We start from the raw sequence: 24,511 nt of genomic DNA on the forward strand, positions 1-24,511 counted from the left end.
AATATAATTGGAATCGGTTTATTATAGTTTGTAACAGTTTTTTGCTTTTTAGTGCCTTACATCAGTTATGTATCCTGAAGATGCCAACAGCCTTAGTTGGTGAAACTAGTTGGTATAACATAATTGTTTATTATATGTACTTGATCAATATAGTCCCATTAGAAGTCATTCCATAGTTTTTTTTTTAATTATATAAACAACAATGACATATCCAACAAAAAATATATTTTTATTTAATTCAGGTAACAAATACATAGTATAAAATTATAAAAATTACAAATTGTGTGTAAACTTCATTGCACATAATGCATAAATGTTTAGGCAAAATAAAATAAAGTGCATATTTTAATCATCATCACTGTCTCCAAAAATAACATTTTGTAGATGTTCTTGATTTACGAGTGACTGGACCTCGTCATCACTTAAATCTCTTGGACATCATTTGTATAATTCTCATTGCATACTTTGGCTGGTTTAATTATCGGGAAGTTAGTAATAAGACCTTGCTTATTACTATGCTGCAATTTTTATTAAGTTCATAATATGGAGATAAACAGATATCCAATTGTCTCATGAATTTCCCAGAGTGCTCCATTGAGGGATCATTATCCATAAAATAACTTCCTAACTTTCTTGCCAAATCCAATCCTTCTGCCAATTTCTTTAAACTGAATTCCTTAATGGATTTATCACAATCAGAATCTTTGGTAGAACTTTCCTTGCCATTTGGTTCGACATTGTTTATTAATTGTACCAGTTCCCCTCTTCATTTAAATCCGTTTCCCCATCAATTAGTTCACTAATTTCATTTTCAACCACATCGCAAAAGCCCTTTCCACCAAAAATGTGTTTGATGTTTATTATGCGACTTAGCTCAGCATCCACTGGAGGTATGAAATTTTATTTCAGAATGGCTTCAGGCCATATTTTTTTTTACAGCAAGCATTCAGTGTAATTCCTTAATGGACAGAGAAATAATTTTCACACAATTCAATATTGAAAACTCTTTCCATGCTCGAGGCAGTGTCATGTTTGGATTAGATTCCATTTTTTTACAAAATTAATTGGAATGTTCGACTATGACTTAAATGTTGATATTATTCCTTGGTCGAGTGGTTGAATAAGTAAAGTAGTATTAGACAGCAAAAAAAAAAAGTTATTTTAATATTCGGATGGCTTAAATTTGTTCAGTGGCCTGGTTTGTTATCTAAAATTAGTAGAATTTTGAAGTCGATATTTTTTTTCTTTGTGTAACTTTCTACATTAGGTACAAAAACACACAAGAAACCAATTTTCAAACATGCTAGCTGTAACCCATGCCTTTTTGTTGGCCGGCCAATAAACAGGTAGGGTGGACGTGTCGAGCCCTTTCATAGCACGAGGATTTGAGGATCAGTTAATAAACATTGGGTTTATCATGTAATCACCTGATGCATTACCATAAAACAGTCAAGTAATTCTATCTTTGGAAACTTTGAATCCAGAAGCTGATCTTTCTTTTTTCGAAATATAGGTGCGTTTTGGCATTTTTTTTCCCAATATAGCCTGGATTCATCTCCACTGAACACCTGGTCTGCACTATAACCACCTTCTTCAATGATTTTTAGACGTTCTCCTGGGTATTTTCAGGCAGCTTCTACGTCTGCTGATTCTCCCTGGATTTTAAGATTATGCAAAAAAAAAACCGCTTTTTAATGTTTTCAAACCAACACTTACTGGCACAAAACCATGCTGAGAGCTATCTTCTGAAGAATCTTGATCAAGTTCTTTTAAATGTTTATAAACTTTGAGAGCTTTTTGTTTAATAAGATTTCCTTCCAAAGGAATTTTCTTTTGAGTGCAATCTTCTATCCAAATCATTAGAGATTTCTCCATTTTTTCTATTAGAATATCGCGCACACGAGCAACGCGCTTTGCACTTACCGTTGACCCAACAATAACACTTTCTCAGATTTTATGTTCATTTTGTTTGATTGTTTGAATTGTTGATTCATTTAACTTCAAAGTCCTTGCAACAACTCCTGGTTTTTCTCCATTTTCCAACCGACCTAAGATTTTAATTTCTTCTTCTAGAGAAATTAATTTTCTTTTCAATGTTGGTTTTTTATCTTTTGTTGCAGTTTTAGTGGTCATTACTATAATAATTTTTTTTTTGACATAAAAAAAGCATTACATCATTAACTCACCAGAAAATAAAGTGCTCAGCTTGAGATTAACAAGCTTATGATGTTTAATGCGTTTTCCTGGCAGAAAAACTCTTCGTTTTCGAAGACAAATTTCAATAATAAACGCTTTATATAGTAAACAACTGACGCTAAAAAAAAAAAAAAAAAAGTACATGTGTGCTAAAGAGTATTTCCCCTAATATAAATTCACTGCTTATAACTACATGTGCGATGCAGGTGGACACAAATTTAATGAAGATAAAATTTGATTTTTTAGGTCGTGTGGTGAAAAATATATGAAAAGATAAAAGATTACTACAGTTTGTAGACCGTGTTATATCAAAACCATGTTGTATAAGTACCGTGTTGAACAAGGATGACTACAATTTGTAGACTCTGTTATATCGAAACCATGTTGTATAAGTACCATGTCATACGAGGGTTACCTGTACTTGCAAGCACTCCAATATTATCAGATCCAACATTTCAGTCTTCTAAAGGCACTTCTGACTGAATCAATCCACCTAGACCTTGGTCTTCCTCTGGGTCTTTTTTCTCCACCATCTTGGCATCAAACACCTGCTTGTGATAATATTTCCTCTCCCATTCTGATTAATGACCACACCACCTAAGATTAGCCCAACTCACACATTCATCAAGGGTTACTTGTACTTGCAAGCACTCCAATATTATCAGATCCAACATTTCAGTCTTCTAAGGCACTTCTGACTGAATCAATCCACCTAGACCTTGGTCTTCCTCTGGGTCTTTTTTTCTCCACCATCTTGGCATCAAACACCTGCTTGTTTGATGTCAAGCTAATATTTCCTCTCCCATTCTGATTAATGTGAGAGGAAATATGACCACACCACCTAAGATTAGCCCTACTCACACATTCATGAATGCTAACCGTACCAAGTTCCTTCATAAAAATCTTCAATCTTAGTATGATTCTGCCAGTGATGCCACCTGTTCAGGCTGCTAATTTTTTTTAGAACTCTGTAGTCTCTAATCTTTGATCAAGTGCTTTATTTCTAATCTAATTCTCATATCTAAAACTTAAAACTGTTTCCAACGTCTTCTATACTACTAGTTAAGGGTTTTGGCTAATTTCTCTCTTATTCTATACAAATTTATTCCAATGGGCTCCGTACCATACCAGCTTCGCTTATTCTGTTACCTATATCCATATTTAATTTGCCATCCTTATTAAACACCATGACTAAATAGTTGAAATATTTTACTTGTAAGTAGAACAAGTAATGTAACAAGTAATACAGCTGAAGTTTTCTATGTTCCTACCTATTTTCATAATTTTGGTTTTTTTATTGCTGATTTTAATACTAAATTTGTTACAGTTGCATTAGTTGGAAATTCCTGGAGACTTGCACTGGATGTGGTCAGGAGTACAACATCATCTGCATAAAGCAAAGAACTAAATTTGATATCTCTGTTTCTAATATCAGGTGTAATGCCACTTTCTTTCATAATGCAATCCATATAGATGATAAGTAAGAGGGTAGTGTGCACCCTCATTCTTAGATGTGATTTTACATCAAATCATCTTGTTGTATTCGTTCAATTCTAATCACTGATTTACAAATTACATAAAATGTATTGTTCCATATAATGTTCCATCAACAGAACTATAGCATTTTTTGAAGAGCTTTTCTCTGGCACTTTGTCATATGCCATTCCAGATCTACAAAACTGAAGTACAGTTCTTTGTACTTCTGTATTTGACCAGAGCCAGCATGTTCTTCTCCAAGTCACTCTTCCATAATTCTTCTTAGCCTCTTCTCGAGTATGCTTGCATAAATATTATCTGGAACATTTAGTAGAGAAATTCCTCTGTAATTTTCAAATTCAGTTTTATTCCCTTTTTTTATAGATGGGTACTATGAGAGCTCTACTCCAATCATTGGGAATTTGACCTGACCAGTCTCTTTGAACTACACAGCGCAGCTGCTGCGAAACTTTTATATCTCCATTCCAGCTGCCTTTCCATATTTCAAGTTTTTGATGGCTTTTTCTACCTCAATATGTAACTGACTGTTTCATTTAACAGTCTTTCAAAGTACTCCAGATATCTAGAATAGCCTTATCTTCAGTTTTCATATTACCTTTATCATCTTTAATTTCTTTTACAGTACCATTCCTGCATTTCTAATCTTTTTCAAGAGTTCCAGAATATTCTGACACCTTCGTAATATTTATCTTCTATATTCTTGCCAAAGTCTTCTCATGACTTTTGTTCAGCTATTTTATGTTTAGCTTGATAAAGTTTTTCTCTGTATCCTTTTAGGACATCTGCCAACTTATTTGCTAGAAGCTTTCAGCATGCTTTCTTCTTTTCCAGGACTGCTTCTTTAACTTTTGTATCTACCATGTGATCTTATTTTTCTATCTTTGCAGATAAATTCACCACATGCCTCCCTAGCTGAATCATTCAATGTTTTCTTTATATCATAGTTTGCCACCAAGACTCCAAGGTTTGGTTCTTGTTTACAAACTGGTTCATTTTTTCCCTGAATGATGTTTGTATATTGTTCTTTTCAATGCAATATTCATTTTTATCCTACTTAGAACCAAGTGGTGATCACTTCCAATTTCAAATCTTTTGTAAAGTACTCTTTGGAAGTACAAGAGTATCCCAAACCAGCATACATCACATCAATAATAAAATAGTCAAAGAGGCTTTTCTTATTTCTTGTGTTTCTCTACATGAACTTGTGCACAACATTACGTTAGAACATGGTACAAAATTTTTATCATATATTTATCTGGATGGTAAGGATGCAATGACATAAATAATCCCACAAACACTAGAGTTTTAAAGAATTTGATACTAAATCTAAATCTGGATGCTAAATTTACATCTGCAACATTTTTACAATAGATGAAATATACTATCCAAACATAAAAAGACAGCACAGTGATAAAAAACACTGACCAGGCATGCAGTCAGGAATACATATCCATACTTGAAGTAGAAAAAGCCATCAAAGGCTTGAAATGTGGAAAGGCAGCAGGAGTAGATGATATTCGACCAGAAATGCTGAAGTATGGTGGTATAAGAGTCTTACAGTGGTTGCACTGCATAGTTCAGAAAGCCCGGACAGAGGGACGAATTCCCGATGATTGGAGTAGAGCTCTCATAGTACCCATATATAAAAAGGGAAATAAAACTGAATGTGAGAATTACAGAGGTATTTCCCTACTGAGTGTTCCTGGCAAGATCTATGCAAGTATACTTGAGAAACGGTTGAGAAGAATTGTGGAAGAAAAGCTTGGTGAAGAACAAGCTGGATTCAGGCCAAATAGAGGCTGTCAGGATCAGATCTTCACTTTACGACAAATAGTCGAGAAAGCATGGGAATATAACAAAGATCTGTATTTAAGTTTTGTCGATTTGGAAAAGGCATATGACAAGGTGCCAAGAGAGAAGCTATTCAATACGCTGCAGTTATATGGTGTCAATGGGGCATTATATCAAGCAATACTTAGTCTTTATTTGAGTTGTGAGTCAGCAGTTAGAATTGAAGGAAGTACAGGAAGATGGTTTAATGTTAAATCTGGTGTGAGACAAGGATATACATTATCCCCTCTGTTATTCATTATCTATATGGATCACATGAAGGAATGTGGTATTAAACCTGATATCAAAATTGGAGATGTTAATGTCAGCTCTTTGCTTTATGCGGATGATGTTATACTTCTAAATAAATCCGCTACAAGTCTGCAAGATTCTCTGACTAAATTGAATAGCTGTTGTAATAGATATGGTATGAAGGTTAGCAATAAAAAGACAAAGACAATGAAAATAGGCAGAATCATTGAAAATGTCAACTGTGTTGTGAATGGAGAATCTGTGGAACAAGTAAAACATTTCAGCTACTTAGGCACAATTTTTACTGAAGATGGTAAACTAAATATAGAAATAGACAACAGAATCAGCAAAGCTGGTATCGTGGGAAGTCAATTGAATAAATTCATATGGAATAAGAAAGAAATTAGTCGGAACACTAAATTAGCTGTATACAAGACTGTGTTCAAACCAATTTTAACTTATGGATCTGAGAGCTGGGTCAGAAGTAAAACACTTGACCAAAGACTAGAGACCGCAGATATGAGAGTCCTCCTGAGAAAGATTAGAGGCGTGAACAGATGGCATCAATGGCAATAGCATATTAAAAATGAGGATATTAGGAAAGAACTTGACATTGTCAGCATCCAGGAATGCCTTAGAAGAGCTAATCTCAGATGGTATTGTCACTTAAATAGAATGGGAGAGGAAAGATTAGCAAAACAAGGGTTCTCTGCCAGGTTGGCAGGAAAACGACCCAGAGGAAGACCAAGATATAGGTGGATTGATACGGTACAAAGTGCCTTAGACGATAGAAATATAAGATCTGATAATGTTGGAGTCTTGACAAGTAACAGACTGATTTGGAGGAAAATTGTAGATAGGAAGTTAGTAATGATGTAATTTTTTCATGTAGTACTGTCATATCCTGTACACCCCTTGAGGGTACATGGCAGGAATTTGATGATGATGATGATGAAACATAAAAAGATAAATTTTAAAAAAAATGAATAAGGTAGAAAAATACTTACCTCGATAAATCAACTCAAAATTAAGCGGTTCTCCTTCATAAATAATTGTGAGATGCATCATTGCAATGATCAATGATAGTTCAAGTATAGAAAGACCTATTTTAATAAAGTTAACACATATATATAATTCAATAAAGCAGTGTAGTTAAATTTTCTCATTATGTGGACAATGTGAAGTTATGATGAAATAATTATAAAGATTTTCATGTAAAGAAATATATTTTTTGCAGTATAATAATCTGCAAAAAAAAAAAGTAATTATATAAACATCTCACAAAACAAAATAAGCATCCATAAAACAGAAGAATAATGAACTTGTAGACACACATGTAACTGTAATACATATAATAACATTGCTTGGAAAGACTGGACACCCCCCCCCCCATGGGCAAGGTGCATAATGCCATGAAATGAGTCGCATGTTTGTAGCTCGTATAAATCAGAGGAATACAATGCTCCCAAGTCAGTTCAACTATGTCCAGATGAAATGACTGTGAGAAGGATACTGATGGAGTTTGAAAGAGGCATTGTGATAGGATTCCACATTGCTGACAAACTGTTGAAAAATTGGGCCTCCACAGGTCAACAACCAGTGATATCATACTGAGATGGAAGCACAGGGAATCAACTGCAAATGTTACCTGCAGTGGCAACCCATCATACTCACCAAACATGACCATAGAGTGCTATGAAGGATAGATACTATGTATTATAATTTGTATTATAATATAATTTTTGGGCATCAACTGGAACGCAAGTCTGCAAAGAAACATTCAAAACCAAGGCTCACAAACATGGATTTCCATGGTAGGACCACAATACACAAGCCCCACATTACCTGAACCAACATGCATCATCTTCTTCAGTGGTGCAAAGAGCACATACAGTGGGACATGGAAGATTTAACAGCTGTATTACGGAACAATGAATCACTCTACACCCTCTGTATTCAGAAGATAAGACGGGTGTGGTGGATGTCCAGTGAACATCTCTTACCAGAGTGTGTAACCCCAATTATAAAATTAGGAAGTGGTGGTGTGATGGTATGGTCCTGTTTTTCCTCGTTTGGTCACAGACCTGTTTGTGGTGCCACGAACAATGAACTCCAAAAGATATCTGAACATTTACGCTGCAATCCTATTGTGTGGCATTTCTACAGAATGACCAGTCTTTTACAGCAATGCCCTGTGTCAAAGCTGCTACTGTAACTGCATGGTTTGTGGGAATGAATGTCACCACACTCGACTAGCCTCCACAAAGCCCTGATCTCAACCCCCAACTGAACATCTGTGGGATGAACTGGAGCACTGGGTGAGGTCAAGGAACATCCACCCCACAACAGTCCAGGATCTCATTACATGCCTACAGGAAGAATGGTCCAAAATTCCCATTGATTGCTATTGTATGCTTGTGGAAAGGTGCCTCATAGGATTAGAGATGAAAGTAGGTCCATCTTATTAAAGTGGGCATCATAGCTGTTTGTTCCTCACACTATGGTATCCATTGACTTCTTTCCAAGCAGTATCAACACTCACTATAGTAAACACCATAACAAAAACTATACAAAATTCCAACCTAAGTCCTATAGCTCTATTCTTATGCTCTCCTTTAGCTATATTCTTATGCTAAAAGAAATGTACTATAGAAAATCAGGAAAACATCTCTAACACATCTGGTAGTAGTCTATAAAGATGTGAAGTGGAATTTTGGCATCCTTTATGATGATAGAGTTGTTGGTCTATTTTAAATTTCCAAAAAATATTCTAGTTAGGATTAAGCTGAAATGCACAGTGAGGCAGCTAAGGCAATGAAACATGTTATGTCTATCAGATGTACATACTAAAGCAACTAAAACATAATTTTTCAGTGTTCAAAAAGTTGCTTTGTATGCTTTGCGTAGTGAAAATCTAGAATTTCTTACTATGAAAATGATACTACCTGCACACCAAACTGTTTAATTTGGAAGCTACTAAAAACTGCTATAGAAAAAGCTTTTCTATAGCAGTTTTTATATAATAATCTGCAAATTGCTGTTATGACAAAAATTTGTCATAATGTTTTGTCATTGACATAATTCAAATTATATCTTAGAGGTGCTGAACTTTTTTCTCTCAATCTCCTACCCAAAAGAAATTAAAAGTCTCAATACTCTACACTATTATTAGATGCCAATTCATTAGCAGCTGGGCAAAGAAAAAAATGAGGGGCAAGCAGGAATAAAATGGAAAGAAAAAATATGAAATGGCAATTCTAAAATAAGCAGAAATAGAATCAGGTAACACATTTTAGTTACCTAGTCACTATTTTTAGTATATAAAAAATATGAAAACATTACAGAATTAGCAAGGCTGAAATAAAAGAGAAATTTGCCAAAATCCCAAACTAGCAGTATAAAATAAGTATTCAAAACAAGTTGAACATAGATTTGAGAGACAGGTTAGAAACAAACACTGCTACCATGAGTTCAAAGAAAATTAGACAAACTAATCAATGTCAAACTCACAATAAATGCAAAAGTATTCTAAAAACTTAGCATTAATGGCATTTAAAAATATGCAAGTGAATCTGCATTTCTATGGCTATTTATGCAAAATTAGACAAAAGCTTTTTAAAAAATAAAAAAAATTCAAACTTTTAAAGAAGATTTTTAAAACATTTTAAAGAGAAAATTTCTTTTTGACTGTAATGGCCACCACTGGTGGCCAACATAGTTACCTCTTGCTAAATGTAACAAAATACTACAGTTATGGTAAATCATTGCTCTTCTGTTTTTGTTATAATGCTGTTATGACAAAAGATTACAAAACGTTTTAAAGATAAAATTTCTTTTAGACCAGTGGTGGCCAATACAATTACTTCTTGCTATACATAATAAAATGACCACAGTTATGGTCAATGCTCTTCCATTTTTGCCATAATGCTGTTATGACAAGGCTGAAGAATTGATCAAGTTCATACCAACTGAACATCAGCAGGGTTTCAAGATTGATACCATCAACATAAGAAACATTAATGGAACAGAAATGGAACTTGTAGAAAAATGAGTTCGAAAACAAGAACAAAATCTTAAAAATTCAGCAGTGAACTCTGAAGAAAACAAACGGATTTTTTTTTCTGCAGGCATAGAAAAAAAACACAACTCCATGGTGGACTCAGAAGTTTAACAGGCAGTTAATGTGAAGATTTCGGTCTAAACATAAATAAATATCAAGAAGGTGAAATGTTCTGGAGGATATTGGGAAAACTCATAAATGGAAAAATGAATAATGTAAAAGGAATTAGAGATAATAAAGGTGACATGAAAACTGAAAATAAAGATATTCTATATGATTGGAGTGATTACTTTGGAAGATTGCCAAATGAAACAAAGAGTGAGCATTGTGGTAGAAAACGCTCAACAGGAATGCAATGAGGAACATATATATCAATACTTGAAGTAGAAAAAGCCATCAAAAAATGAAATGTGGAAAGGTAGCTAGGATAGAAGATATGACAAGACTGATGTGAGAAGTGAGGTAAATGAATTGGAGGTACTTAGTATATTTAAAATATCAACGTGAATGCAGCAGTGGGTCTGTATGTTATGTTAGGATGTGTTCTACGAGATTGATTGATTTGTGGCTTTATGGTGCATGGACAGCAAAGGTCACACTGCGTCAGGACAGTGTCCTATGAGAATGTGCAAGTGAACTGGCAGTGCCTCTGAGAAAGCTGTTTAATCTAAATCTCAGCTCTAGAAAAGTTCCAAGAGAGTGAAAACAGGGTTAAGCTAGTTCCATTATATAAAAGTGGCTCCAAGACAGAAGTGGCAAATTACAGATACTGCTGGACTTTGCAAAGGCATTTGACAGAATTTATTATTATGTGACACCTCCAGGGAGTCCAAAGACTCATTGAGTGAAAGCACCTACCCTACAACTCTCTGTCTCCACCACTCAATTCACCAACTACAACGAACTGGAACTACATCAACGCCATCTACCAACCACCACCACTAGAATTTTCACAGACAATCACAAACATCCATGGCCACGGTGGGATTCGAACCTGCAGCTTTTCGGCTGGAGAGCAGATACGCTAACCACTCGGTCAACAAAACCAGAATTGCATGGAAAATTATTACATAAGTTGGACCAAATGGGAATGGATATGAAGCTGGCGGCATGGATTTGGGGGGGGGGGGAGGCGATAGACATCAGAGGGTGGTGTATGGTTGAGTGGAATAAAGGCGAATGAGGGTAACCAGTGGAGTGCCCCAGGGCTGCTACTCTTTTAATCTGTACATTAATGATATAGTGGAAGATTTGAGGCAGGGAATATTCAATTGTTTGCTGATGATGCAAAACTGGAGAGGGTAACAGTTGATAAAGGTGATGTAGATATCTTGCAGGGATAACTTAAATAAATTGACAGTGTGGGCAAAGGACAATGTTTGTCAATTTAATGTCGTAAAATGTAAGATAATGCACTTTGGGATGAGAGAGTTACATACTCCATATCATACTGATAGATTACAGGAAATTGATTAGGGTAGGAATCAGTGGGTGATGGTAGATAGAGATTTGAAATTCAGAGGATATAGAGTTGGCAAAATAGCTCAGAGGATTATTTGGATGTTGAAGAACACACTGACAAGATAGGAAGGTTGTTATCCCTCTTTATAAGGCTATGATTTGGCCACATGTTGTGCACAGATTTTCTAGGGGAACGAGAGGTGGTGGTGGTGAAGATTTAGAGATAGGTTACCAAGCTTGTGACAGGTCTGTGGAATGTTCCCTATGAGGATAGATTGAAGGTGTGTGGGTTGCAGAGTTTAGCTGACAGGCAGAGAGGATATGATAGAAAGAGATTCTATAAGATGACAGAAAAGAGATTTTTCAATACATGGGGGAGTAGAGAAAAAACAAGGAGTCACACTTGATGTAAGAGTGTGGTTAGTAAGGGTGTGCTGACTAGGTTCTTTATTTGAAGAGTGGTGAATGAGTGAATGGGATTGCCAAAGGTGGTTATGAGCCACCCAACAATGAATAAGTTTAAGATGTATGATAGATATATTATTGTCAATGGATAGTGTGGGTCTCCCCCACTGAGTCTTTTGACTCCATGAAGTACCTGTATAAATAATATTTGAACTCCATATTTGAAAAATGCTCAAATATGGAGGTATAAAAAGTTTTACAGTAGTTATATTGCATAATTCAGAAGTCTTGGTAAAAGGGATGAATGCCAGATGATTGGAGTAGAGCTCTCACAGGATCAGATTTTCACTTTAAGACAATAGTTCAGAAATCATGGAAATACAACAAATATCTATATTTAAGTGTTTTGTAGATCTGGAAAAAGCATATGAAATACCTTAGAATTCTGCATGAAATGTCAGGTATGACAATACTGGAGGGCTCACAAGTAATTGATTGATTTGAAGGAAAATTGTTGATAGTAGATTAAATAATAATGTAAACTTAATCATGTGGTGCTGTCATAGTAATTGAACATCCCTTGGGGGAAGTACAAATCAGGAATTTGATGATTCTGTTATATCTTTTGCTTGATTGTTTTTGGCTATGTCAACAATCTTTCTGGTTAAAATATTAAATATACAATATTCTGCATTATCTGAAAATATGAATATTTTATTATTGATGTTATAATAATATTAAAATATTAATGAGTAAATACTAGTTTTTTTCATCATGCAGCTTAAATTAATCCATTGTTCAAGTTCTATCTTGTATTCAACTGCCTACTGCTACTAATGATGACCTGTAATTTACAGGTCGAAATACATGGTCCGTGAATATTTACTCCTTTCCTTGTGTTATAGTATGCATTTTATGAAATAAAATTTCATAACAAATTTGAATATAGAGGCAAATTGAATTTTGGCATACAGTAAATGCTTTTTATTTTATTCTATTTTATCATATAGAAAACTTTTCGTACATGCCTATATTTAATTCAACTCACCATGAAGAATAGCAGTTTTGGAGTCAACAGAATGATATGCATATGACTCAAGAAAATCACCAGGTTCCAATTTTTGATGATTCTGATCCAATAGTGCAATGGAAAGAAGCTATACTCGTATATATAAAAGCAGCTAATCAAGATCAAAATACTTTTACTTAAATTTTTTATCATTTAAAAATGAAATCTTATAAAAAGTAATTTGCATTTGTTGACAAAAAATAGAAAAGCTTATTATTAGGTATTGGAATAGCTCGATATCTCCAAACAGAGGTTGGAGTTAAATGACTAATATAAAATGTTTAATTTATACTGAAAGAGTAATTTAAATGACATCTGATTGTATAATTTTAGAAGGTGGGATGACAAAATATTTGGAGTTACACTTGACTGAGCCGATCAATATGATGTTGATAATGAAGCATAAATACAACCAATAAACGAGGGGGGGGGGGATGATGAATCAAATGGACTACAGATTTTAAAAAATTTGAAAATGAAAACTGTGAAGACTAAAAATTTTGTGCTGTTATTCATTTGACAGTGATTCTCACAAAATGGCCAGCACTACAGTCATGCTACTGGTCCTATATATATATTTTACTAGTTTTGATTCCATTTTCAGTTTTAAAAATTTCTAGTCTTCACTTTTTTCCTTCCCAAACTTTTTAAAACATGCAGTCTATTTGATTCATCATTTTCCTTCATTAATCATTTACTAGTTGTAAAGGGTGTCCCAAAATTCACGCAAGATTTAAATTTAGTGCCATTTGTGTGGTAAAGTGTTGCCAACGAGAAAAAAAAGACAGTGTGACAGTTCAGGGTTATTAAAAATGGAGCGCTACATGAAAGAACAACGCATTTTCATTGTTGAGCAATATTTTAAAAATAATGAAGGTCTGGCAGCTACAGTTCGCAATTTTTGTACAAAATATGGTAGGAATAGTGATTTAACTTCAACTGTGAAAAGATTAATTAAGAAATTCAAGGAAACTGGATCAATTAGTGATCTTATACACTCTGGCCGTCCTTCAACAAATCGTTCAACAGAAAACATCGAAGCAGTTCGTGAGAATGTTACTGAGAGTCCAGGAACATCAATTCGGCACCATGGTGCCGAATTGGGCATTTCGAGAAGCTCTCTACAGCGTATTCTCACGAAAGATTTGCATCGTTATGCTTACAAAGTTCAATTGACTCAAGAACTGAAGCCTACTGACCACACACAGCGAAGAGAGCTCGTTGAATGGATTATGGAACAACAACAAGTGGATGCTTATTTTTCGAACAAAATCATCTTCAGCGATGAGGCTCATTTTCATCTTGATGGCTTCATTAATCGACAAAATTGTCGCATTTGAGGTTTCAGAAAATCCACGAGCGATTGTTGAGAAACAAATGCATCCACAACATGTCACCGTTTGGTGCGGATTTTGGGCTGGAGGCATCATCGGTCCATTCTTCTTTGAAAATGAGGCTGGTAAGGCAATAACAGTTAATTATCATGCTCGCTATCGCGATATGATAATCCAGTTTTTTGTGCTTAAATTGCAAGATACAGATGTGGACGACATGTGGTTTCAACAAGACGGTGCCACATGCCATACAGCCCAAGAAACAATTCAATTACTGCATGAGTCATTTCCTGGTCGTGTAATTTCCCGTTTTGGCGATCAGAATTGGCCACCCAGATCACGTGACTTAATGCCATTGGACTTTTTTTCTTTGGGGTTTTTTGAAGTCTAAGGTTTATGCCAACAAGCCCACAACCACCCACGCCTTGAAGGAGGAAATTGAGCGCTGTATTAACAAAATTCAACCACATTTATGCAAAACGGTAATGGAAAATTTCGACAAAAGAGTGCGTATGTGCCAGCAAAGCCGTGGAGGCCATTTACCCGATATGCTATTCCATGCATAACCCTATACTGTATACTTTATGAATCAATAAGAAATTACAATTTTTAATTAAAAACCTGTGTTTTCTATCAAAATTTCTTCTTGCGTGAATTTTGGGACACCCTGTATTTATGCTTTATCACCACCTTACATGTTTTCAGCTCAATCAAGTATAACTCCAAATATTTGTCATCCCTACTTTCTAAAAATATACAACCAGGTATATTTTTTCAATTACTTTTTCAATATAAATTAATCATTTTATATGAATTATTTAACTTAGCCTTTGACTGGAAATGCAGAGTAGCTCCATTATCTAATAAGCTTTGCCATTTTTTTTGCTAACATTTGATATCAGGAGTGGCATGAAACCTTGATTCAGAAAATCCTCATAGTAATTTTACATTTTTACACTTATAGTGACTAAATTATGCCTGTAATGCTAGTTTAATTTTTAAATGACATGTATATTTTCATAATTTAACTAAGTGCTAGCATAAAATTTTGGAAAATTTAGAAAATCTTACAAATAAGAAAATAAACTTCCTTTTAGGAATGAATCTCATTTTATAAGATTGAATCTAATAAAGTTGACTCACTACAGCACTCACAGGGACCACTGAAACAGTTTGTTATAGCAGATATTTTACTATGGTGAATTTTTTAACGTATTTCCTTACAGAGCTTTGATTGAGACTTTTCTCCTTTTGTAATAGCGAGCAAGTTGTCTAATGCATCCAAATGAACATCTACAATATCCATTTTTAAATGCAAGCAGTACCACAACATATACAAGTGTACAAAGTGAAAATGCAAGGTACTACATAAACAACAGATACATTTCAAAGCTATACCTTAGAGCAGGGTTTCTCAAACTTTTCCTATGATGGAACACTTCACAAATCCTGAAATGTTAACAGAACACCTTGGTTTAGGGTCAAGTATCATCAGTCTCGTATTCAATGTAAAGCTAAACACACACTAACACCGCAGCAGGCCGTATTGCATTGCAAAAATGCGACAGCGCACACTACAGGCATGCTGGTTGACAGTGCATCACACTGACCTTGCTTGTGATTGCATATTTCCTAGAACAGATACCTCCGTACTTCACTCACGCTCGAAGGTGTCGACAATTGTGGCGGCTGAGTCATGACCATTGAGCACTGGCCTTAATAGCATAATCCACACAAAGTGAGGAGTGCCTGATTTTCAAACATGTCTGAACTTTTCATAGCATTTAAAACCATTCCAGGCTCATATTAATTTTGATAATTTTTCACAGAACATAGTTTGGGAAATGCTGCCCTAGAGAAACATGCCACAATTTTTAAGTTATTCATTTATTTATTTAAAAAAATAATATTCAAATATTTAGCTGTAGTAACATAAATAACACTTATGCAATGATTTCTCACTAGATGCTACATTATCTGGCTGATACAGTGTAATTGAGCAAGAGATTTCTGTTTTATTCTTGAAAATGGTTTGGGAAAAAATGTAATATTAAATTAAGAATGCAAATAAGGTTGATTATAGATATTAAATTTATCTACATTCAGTGTCAATAAAAATACAGAAAGAACAACAAATTATAAGATCTGGTTCCAATCACACTGTTCAAATTCCATAGATTTGCAGATTCCAAATTCCATGATGGCCTTGTCAACTTCAATGCCACCAAAGCACAATCCAGCTTTATTTCACATGACCATATTTCATCTCCCTTCACCTTTCAGAAACAGATCTTCAGGCAAGATCAGATCTCTTTGTGGACTTAATTACCTCTACTCTCTTAGTCCAAGCATATCACATCCATAACCTCCTCTGCATCCAAAAAATAAGCTTTTTTTTGGATGACATTATTTTTCATTTATATAACTCTTCTAATGTATGAACCTCAAATCTATCCTACCATAGAATACTGTTCTCACTTATGGGATGATGCACCAAAATCCTCTCTAAAAATGCTTGATGATATCCAGAAAAGGGCATTTTGGTTGATTGGTGGTCCTTCTCTAACAGACGTCCTCCAGTCACTCTCATAGATGTACTGTCTCTATTTGTGCCTTTGTAACTCTAAAAAAATTTTTATGATGCAATATAATAATTTACAGTTCTGGTACTCCTAACATATACAGATGTTTAGTAATTATAAACTGCATCCAAAATCAAAATTTCTTCATTTTTCTTACCTGAAATCCATTCCACTCTGAAGTACTAAAAATATACAGATTCAATACATTTTTATATTTAGAGTTATCATAAAATTGTGATAAATATATCAAATTGAAATAAACATAAAACTTATAGAACTCACCAAAAATTTTTTCAAAGTTCTGAAATCCTTACTAACATAAAATAGCTTTTTAAACAGATTTTGAACAGATTCTTCTTGAAATATAGCCTGTAAAGTTATTTAAAAGTAAATTCAAAAGATGCTTAAATGAAGCACATTAATATTTAAAGTGTCATATTTCTAAGTATACAAAAGAATGCTTTAAAACCAATAAAGACATTTTCTATTAATATTTTTTCTAGATTATATATATATATATATATATATATATATATATATATATATATTACTTTATAACAAACCCATGCATAAAAGGTTGAATTAATAAGATTTACCAGATGAACTAAACAAGATAATTGGTTTAAGTTATCTTGTTTAGTACTAAGGCTTTTATAGTATTTTATACAATTCAAGGTAATCTCTCTCAGACTCATGCTAGTTAACAAGTTTCAAAATGAAATAAACTGTGTGTTTAAGATGTTCATTAAAAAAATAAATCTTCTGCTTCTTAAAAACTGTCTATTAGATAAGAACTTCAACTCTAAGATATTACTCTCACAGAAGGTTCTATTAAGCAATTTTCTAAAGAACTGGAGGTAAGATATAGATCATTTGTTAGAAGCAGAGCTCTTAAATGGAGCTCTGCTTCTTATTGAGCTAGGAGCATATAGAAGAGAAAAAAAGAGGAAACTGAGACTCCAGAAAAGTTTGCAGTGAAAAAACTGGTAGAGACATTCTTATTACTATTATAAGGTGCCTCCATGGAGTTAAAAGACTCATCATTTGCCTCTGTTAATAAGACAGTTTCAGTTGTTTGAGGAAATGCATTGCTACATTGAGAGATTTAGCAAAGTAGAAAATAATGCATGCTGCAATTGCTTGCTACAGAGAAATTTATGCAGGGAAAAAACCCTGTGTAGACTTGGATGTAATGCACACTTTTTAAAGAAGACAACTTCTGCTGGCACATCATCTTTTGAAGATGAGTCTAGACTTTCCACAAGTTACACATCTAGTGAACCAATCTCAAAATGCTGTTGCAATTCCTGAATTCAAAGAATTTGTTATTAATTACCTAGCATCCCTGCCTCTTCTAATGAATTGTTGATGTAATAAACTTAGAAGAATTACTTGTGTTCCATATGTTTCCATCTAATTATTTTACTGGTAAGTTCACAGAAGCACTCACTATACACTCACATTTCATTGTTAATGATTTATTACAGTGCAGTACTGTATACAGAAATTTTGTGTTATAATTTGCATATTGTATTATTTCACTATAAACTAGGAGTAAAATTATTTAAAGATATAAAAAAAACATACCTACACATAAGCATTCAGCATGTTCACTGTTAAAATATCCTTATGGTTCATACAGTGATTCAGGATACAAGACACTGGTTCAAGATAAAACTGGAGTGATCTTTACTTAGTTTTATGCAGGATAAAAGTCATATCATAATGAAAAAAAAATGTAAGAAAGTTTTTAAAAGAATTAAAGTCAAGAAGCTCTTAGAGGTAAACTGTAGACTCAACTGTACACAAATAATATTCAAGAAAAAAAAAGAAAAAATTCAAAAATAAGAAACCAAGCCATGGAGTCTTCAGTAGCAAATTCTGAAGAACACATTGACTGAATCTGCTTCCCTAGACAGTTCTGGAAAAGAACAAAGTATAACAAAAGTTTAGTGAGTCAGCAGATACCCCTAAGAGCATAAAAAAGAAAAATATAAAAGAGAACTAAGCTATCCAAGTATCTAAACAAAAGTTATTAAAAATGTAAGAATACAGAAGATAAATATCAAGAAGGTAGCAAAATGTTCTGGAGATTATTGAAAATAGCTGATGGCACCACTGTGACTTCATCCAAAGATAAATATGACCTTCTAATATCACACTTTCCCTTGAACTCCTGCATGGATCACTAAGGGACATTGCCACCTATCATACCTAAATCTGAGCACCACATGCCTCCTGTAATTTCTCAACAAAAAGACATCTAATTATTACTAAATAACTTGGACACTAAAAAGTCTCCTGGTCCTAATGGCATCTCTCCAAATGATCTCAAACATTGTGCTCTAGAGCTAATATCTAGTTATACCAAAGTGTGGAAGCAAACATATCCAACCAATTCCAAAGAGGAAAATAAAAAAAATAATAAAAAAAGTCTTTCAATTTCCAGAATCTCAATCCTCTCCAAAATCATGGCGAAATCAGTGAACTAATCCACCAACTAGAGGCCCAATCAATTAATTTGTGACCAGATGTGCTAGGAAAGGTTCTGAACTTGTGCTGTCACTCTTGACATTTCCAGAGCATATGATAACGTCTGGAGCTAAGACCTGCTAAACAAACTGCCATCCTTTCGTCTACTCTACCACCTCTCTGTAATTGCACTGCCAGCTTCCGTTCTGGTTGTTTACCAAGTGTCATTGTTGATGGCTCACTCTCATTGAGTTTTACCACAAATGCAGGACGCCAGGGCTCTGTCTTATCACCTACACTTTTTCTCATCTACATAAACAACCTATTCTCAATCAATACTTCTGTTCCACAGCTTTGCAGATAGTAGTACTCTATTCATCCTACTCATTTGACAAACCATGCAGTGCACAGATATCCCAAGCATCAAGGTCATCTACAACCAATGCCTTAAACACTGATCTACGTACTATCCTTCAATGGAGCGAGGACAATCTGGTCACATTTAATGCCACGTTCAAAAACAGTCCTACCACTTCTCTCACACCTCTCACAAAAGAAATCTCTGCTCACATTCATTTATCCTCAGTAATATGCAAATCACCTGACAAGCTCTACTCTCTCTCTGCTTGGACTAATGTTCACCTCCAGCCTCTCCTGACACAAATACACCAAGTCAATAGCTTCCTCAGCATCCAAAAAACTAGCCATTCAAGATGCTATTTTAGACCCAATTCGTAACAATATACAAATCCCAAATCCGCCCATATTTAGAATACTGCTCACATTTGGGGTGGAGCACCTAAAACTTTTCTAAAAATTCTTGACTGTCCAGAGGAGAGCAATTCATTTCACAGAAAATCCATCTCTGACAGATTCACTTCAACCTCTATCTCACAGATGATGAGTGTTTTAGCTCTCTATTCTACAGGTACTTCAATGGTTACTGAACTGGCAACCATCATTCCTCCACTTTCTGTTGCAACTATAAATACAAGAACAGCAGCAGCTGCCCAGCACCCCTTTACTAAGCAGCTGCAAACACACTGAACCTGCTTTTCTTCTTCCTCTTTTATTCCATTCATCTCTGTGGAACAGCCTATTGCAAGAAGAATTTCCCAACTACAACCTGCAACTCTTAAATAATAATAAAAAAAAAGGGAGGGGGGGAAGCCAATGAACTGATGTGGTTATAGGTCTTTCAACTTCTCATGTATGGAAATGCAAGAGCCTACCTTTTACAATCGTTCTGTGTTTGCCATCCTGTTGGTGTTGTAATATATTGTTGTTTCTTCAAAATTCTTATTAAATCCTATTAAATCTTTGTCTGCTGCACCTTTGTAAAATATTTACTTCCTTTACTTTTCCCTTTATCTATTCTATCTACTTCCTTACTTAAATTTATTCTTGTGCCCCCCCCCTTTTCTGTAGCTAGATAGACCTCGTGTAATAAGTCTATCTAACGTAACAGTTTCTGAGCAATCGCGCAATATCAATTAAGAAATTTATTTATTCGTAACAACTGCATTACTTAATTGACCCTTTTATGTTTGAAAGTCAGGGCAAGGAGAAAACAAAAATAAATTAATACTTCTATACAATTTCTTTACATGTAAGTCGTGGCTCCTAACTTTATTCTATTCCCACAAGTTCCTTAATATTTTCGAGATAGTGCATTGGCTAAGGAATGAGAACCAGGTAATTACAAAACAAAAACATGTTTATTATCAAACTAAAGGATATGATACAAAGCACATAAAAATTAATGAAAGAATTACTTAAGCACTTTAACACAAAAATACAACTTGCTATCTAAGCAACAGAAACTATAGTGCACTCACTATCAGAAAACTTATTGTACTTTGAAATATCAGCATCTTCTATGTCACCACTTGCCCTGCAAGCATGCATAAATATTCCAAGAAGGATCACATTAACTTTCTTCCAACACATTCAATACTTAATTGATACTAATTCAGACACTATCACAAACAACTTATGAATTAGACATACTTAACAATACATGTTCTTCCCTTATATCAAATTCAATCTAACCACCAGTTAACAAGTAACCTCTCTCAATTCTTTACGATTTCAATTTACATTCACATGTAACACACATTGAGACTGGAGCGTCTTCCATCCGGTTAATCCTCGAAAGTTTTCTTTCATCGGATGCACTGGGGTTCTGCCATAGCTACCCGGAGCCTAGAAAGCAAGCTGGCGGCGGAGAAACATCTGGCGCCAGCAGCAGGAGGAACGATCCTCCTGGATTCAGGGAAGGAACCCCGTAGAACCATAGGTGAAGAGCCAAGTAAGAAACCAAGGACCAAAACACCCAGAACCACGTGCTGCATTGCCTTTTATTCTCAGTCCTTTGTTCTTAATTCGGAGTATTCCAGGAATAGCCAGAAGCAATGAAGGAATCGATGTCATCGCTGGCTGCCAGACCTTACGATTTTGGTTGTATTCCGCAATAATCCAGCTCACTCCAATTAAGCTTTTACAAGCAAGTCTATAAAGTGCAGGTGCATTCTAACAGTAATTTATTCTTTTATATTTTTTCATCTTACTAAGCACATTTTTATCTTATAATTTCAGACAAAAAAATTGGAAAATCTTTAGCGAAAATTCTCTTAAAAAAAATTTCTTGCAAGATTTTTACAAAGGCCACCCTTTCCTCTAAAAAAAAATAAACTCAAAACGGGTTTATTTTTTTTATTTTGCATCCCTCGTTCTCTGGGGATGACCTTGACTAGTCCCTTACACTTTCAATTTTCAAACTTTGGTTGACACATACAAGTTGTGTCAACCAAAACCACATAATTGGCGACATCATTTTTCATTCCTTTCCATGTGTACCTTTCACTAATCTGATGCCACGTTTGATCAAATCCCTTATGTCTGTTTGAATCATGGAACTTGTAGATTATTCATGAAATCATAACTCTTGGAACAAGAACCCTTTCTGCAAATTTCCCCAAGACTCTCTTCTTTGATAAGAGAAGTCCGTCTTCATCTAGGTGAAGTGTTTTGAGGAATACTCTGTTCTTGGAAAGTTGATCACCTTTCAATCTTTTCATATATATTCCTCAACTCAGGATCTCCCTTCTGAGCTTCTATAATATGGGGCTTACCCCAGGTTTGGCGATGAGGAGGTTTATATATGACTCTTCCTATAGTCTCAGCACTATGTTACCGTCTTCCCGTTTAACAGGGTCAGCCAGTGCAACACTGGAAATGGCATATGATTCAGTAACATTCCCTTTTTGAGACTTGTTCGCTACGGGAATACCGGAAGAGTCATTCGAGTCAAGTTGGCACTTGTCTTTATCTTTCTTTCTTTGTCTATTCATAATATCTCTGCCTTTATTTACTGGCTTGGTTTCTTTGTCAATTTTTGCTGCCTGAGACCTAGGATTACTGCCGCCATTTTGTGCATGTTCAACTCCCATTAGGGAAATATTCCTTTTACGGAAATCACAGAAGTTGAACTAATGCAGAAAATTCAACCCCAAAATAATTTGAACACTCAGATGAGAGGATTTAGGAAGAATTAACAATTCCTGGAAAACGTTCAAATGAAACTCAGGTAGCTTAATGTCTACTTTAATCTTTCTCTGAGCACATACTTCAGTTTTTGAGATGCTTGATTGGCTTTCTCAGCTCTATCACGTCATTTGTGATATGGGTACTTACTCTCTTGAAGAACGACCCGGTTATAGCTGAGACGTGGGACCCAGTATCCAGTAGGATATTACAAGGTGCCCCATCTACCAAGCCTTGAATGACTGTCAAAGAACTATCAGGTCTCTTTCTGATGTAATCTTTTTGTTTCCTCTGATCATCTTGAGAACATTTCTTATTAAGCATGACATTTGATTCATATCTCATTCCTCTAGGGGGGTGAATTTCTCCTCATAAAACAGTTATTAGCCAAGTGTCCTACCTTATTACAATTGTAACATTTAGTTACATAATCTATACCATTCTTTGATAATGGTATCTAGTCGCTCCTCCATTACTGGTTGATGTAACTTCTCTATCTCATGCTTAAATAATAAACTTACTGATTCCACGTCAAAGGAATCAGTTAACTTAGGTTTGGTGGTTAATTTCTCTTCGTCCACAACCTTAATATGAGTTTTATTCTCTAGTTATGTCCTTTTCTTCCACTTCTCTTGGGGATTTTTCTTTCAGTGTATCAAGAACTTTTTTAGGGTTACGGATGGAATCATCTACTTGTTTAATAGAGTGTACTTGTTTGGGGATAGAGGCAGGATGTATATCACCAAGCCTCTCCTCTCTGTCTCTAACTGCAAAGTAACACTCTTCCAAGTTCTTTATTTTCTTTTTATATGCTGTTTCTTTTAGTTCTTCCCTTAATCCCAATTCAAATTGATGAAAAACTGCCCAATCTAAATGTGGCTTATCCTCCTCAGAAACACTCAGACTACTTGCAAGAGTTAGCAATTTATTATAGAAGTCTGTAACACTTTCTTTGTTTCCATTTCTGTAATTTCCAAACATTAAGGCTTACGTTCCTCACTTTGGAATATTGGGATATCAAAGTATCCTTAAACTTTGAATACTCTAATGTGTCTCTAAGAATAGGGGAAGCATTTAAAAAGATCTTTGCTTTACCAACCAGTTTGTTTTTTTAGGAGAATCAGTAACTGCAAGTCTGTCCACCTCCCAATTTTTCTTAATTCCTCTACAAAACCAAAATAGGAATGAATTTCATCATTATCGTCCCCAGAGAATGATGGAATAACAAGGTGAGGATTTACAGTCCTAAAAAACTCCTTGTCATCCATTCTTATGTCAGCGCTAGTTAGCTTAAAATCAGTAGTATCACAATTCATATAATTTCAATTTCAAATTGCAAAAAAAAAAGCTACTTGCTAAACTTAACCTGTTCCTTAAGCCAAAACTATCTCCCCCACTTCACTTGGATTTTATTATGTGAATTTTATCCTGCCGACAGCTGCGCCATTATAATATATTGTCGTTTGCACAGCAATCCCTCAATTAATGCGCCCCTGATTAGTGCATCATTTTTTTTGATACCCAAATTCGATTAGTGCACCTATATACATCTTAAAAAGAAATGTTACATATTTTAAAAATTTTCGATCTATAACATCTTTTATGGCTAACTATTTTAAAAAATCACTCGCCAGGATGAAATAATTTAGTTATCGATTCGAAACATTTTACAAAGTATCGAAGAAAGTTATATTTAATGGCATACTACACTATTTCCATGTACACTATGTTCCAAATTTACTGCCAAAATTTATGTGATCTGCTTTACATAGCATTCTGCTGATCATATCTCATGCAACTGTTTTCC

At 34.7% G+C, this 24,511-nt stretch overlaps 1 protein-coding gene across 1 annotated transcript in view; it reads right to left on the reverse strand.

Annotated features, from left to right (window-relative positions):
• Positions 1-24,511, reverse strand: part of Orc4 (origin recognition complex subunit 4) — a 150,865-nt gene that overhangs the window by 23,623 nt on the left and 102,731 nt on the right. The window contains exons 8-10 of the mRNA XM_090405112.1: positions 16,969-17,055; positions 12,750-12,858; positions 6,783-6,878 (exon numbers count right to left, since the gene is read on the reverse strand). Of these exons, the coding sequence (XP_090261238.1) occupies positions 6,783-6,878; positions 12,750-12,858; positions 16,969-17,055 (292 nt within the window). The remainder of the gene's footprint in view (positions 1-6,782; positions 6,879-12,749; positions 12,859-16,968; positions 17,056-24,511) is intronic.

This window comes from Typopeltis vanoorti, chromosome 15 (genome assembly GCF_054136105.1).
Source record: "Typopeltis vanoorti isolate ZY-2024b chromosome 15, IOZ_Tvanoo_1.0, whole genome shotgun sequence".
Lineage (NCBI taxonomy): Eukaryota > Metazoa > Arthropoda > Arachnida > Uropygi > Thelyphonidae > Typopeltis > Typopeltis vanoorti.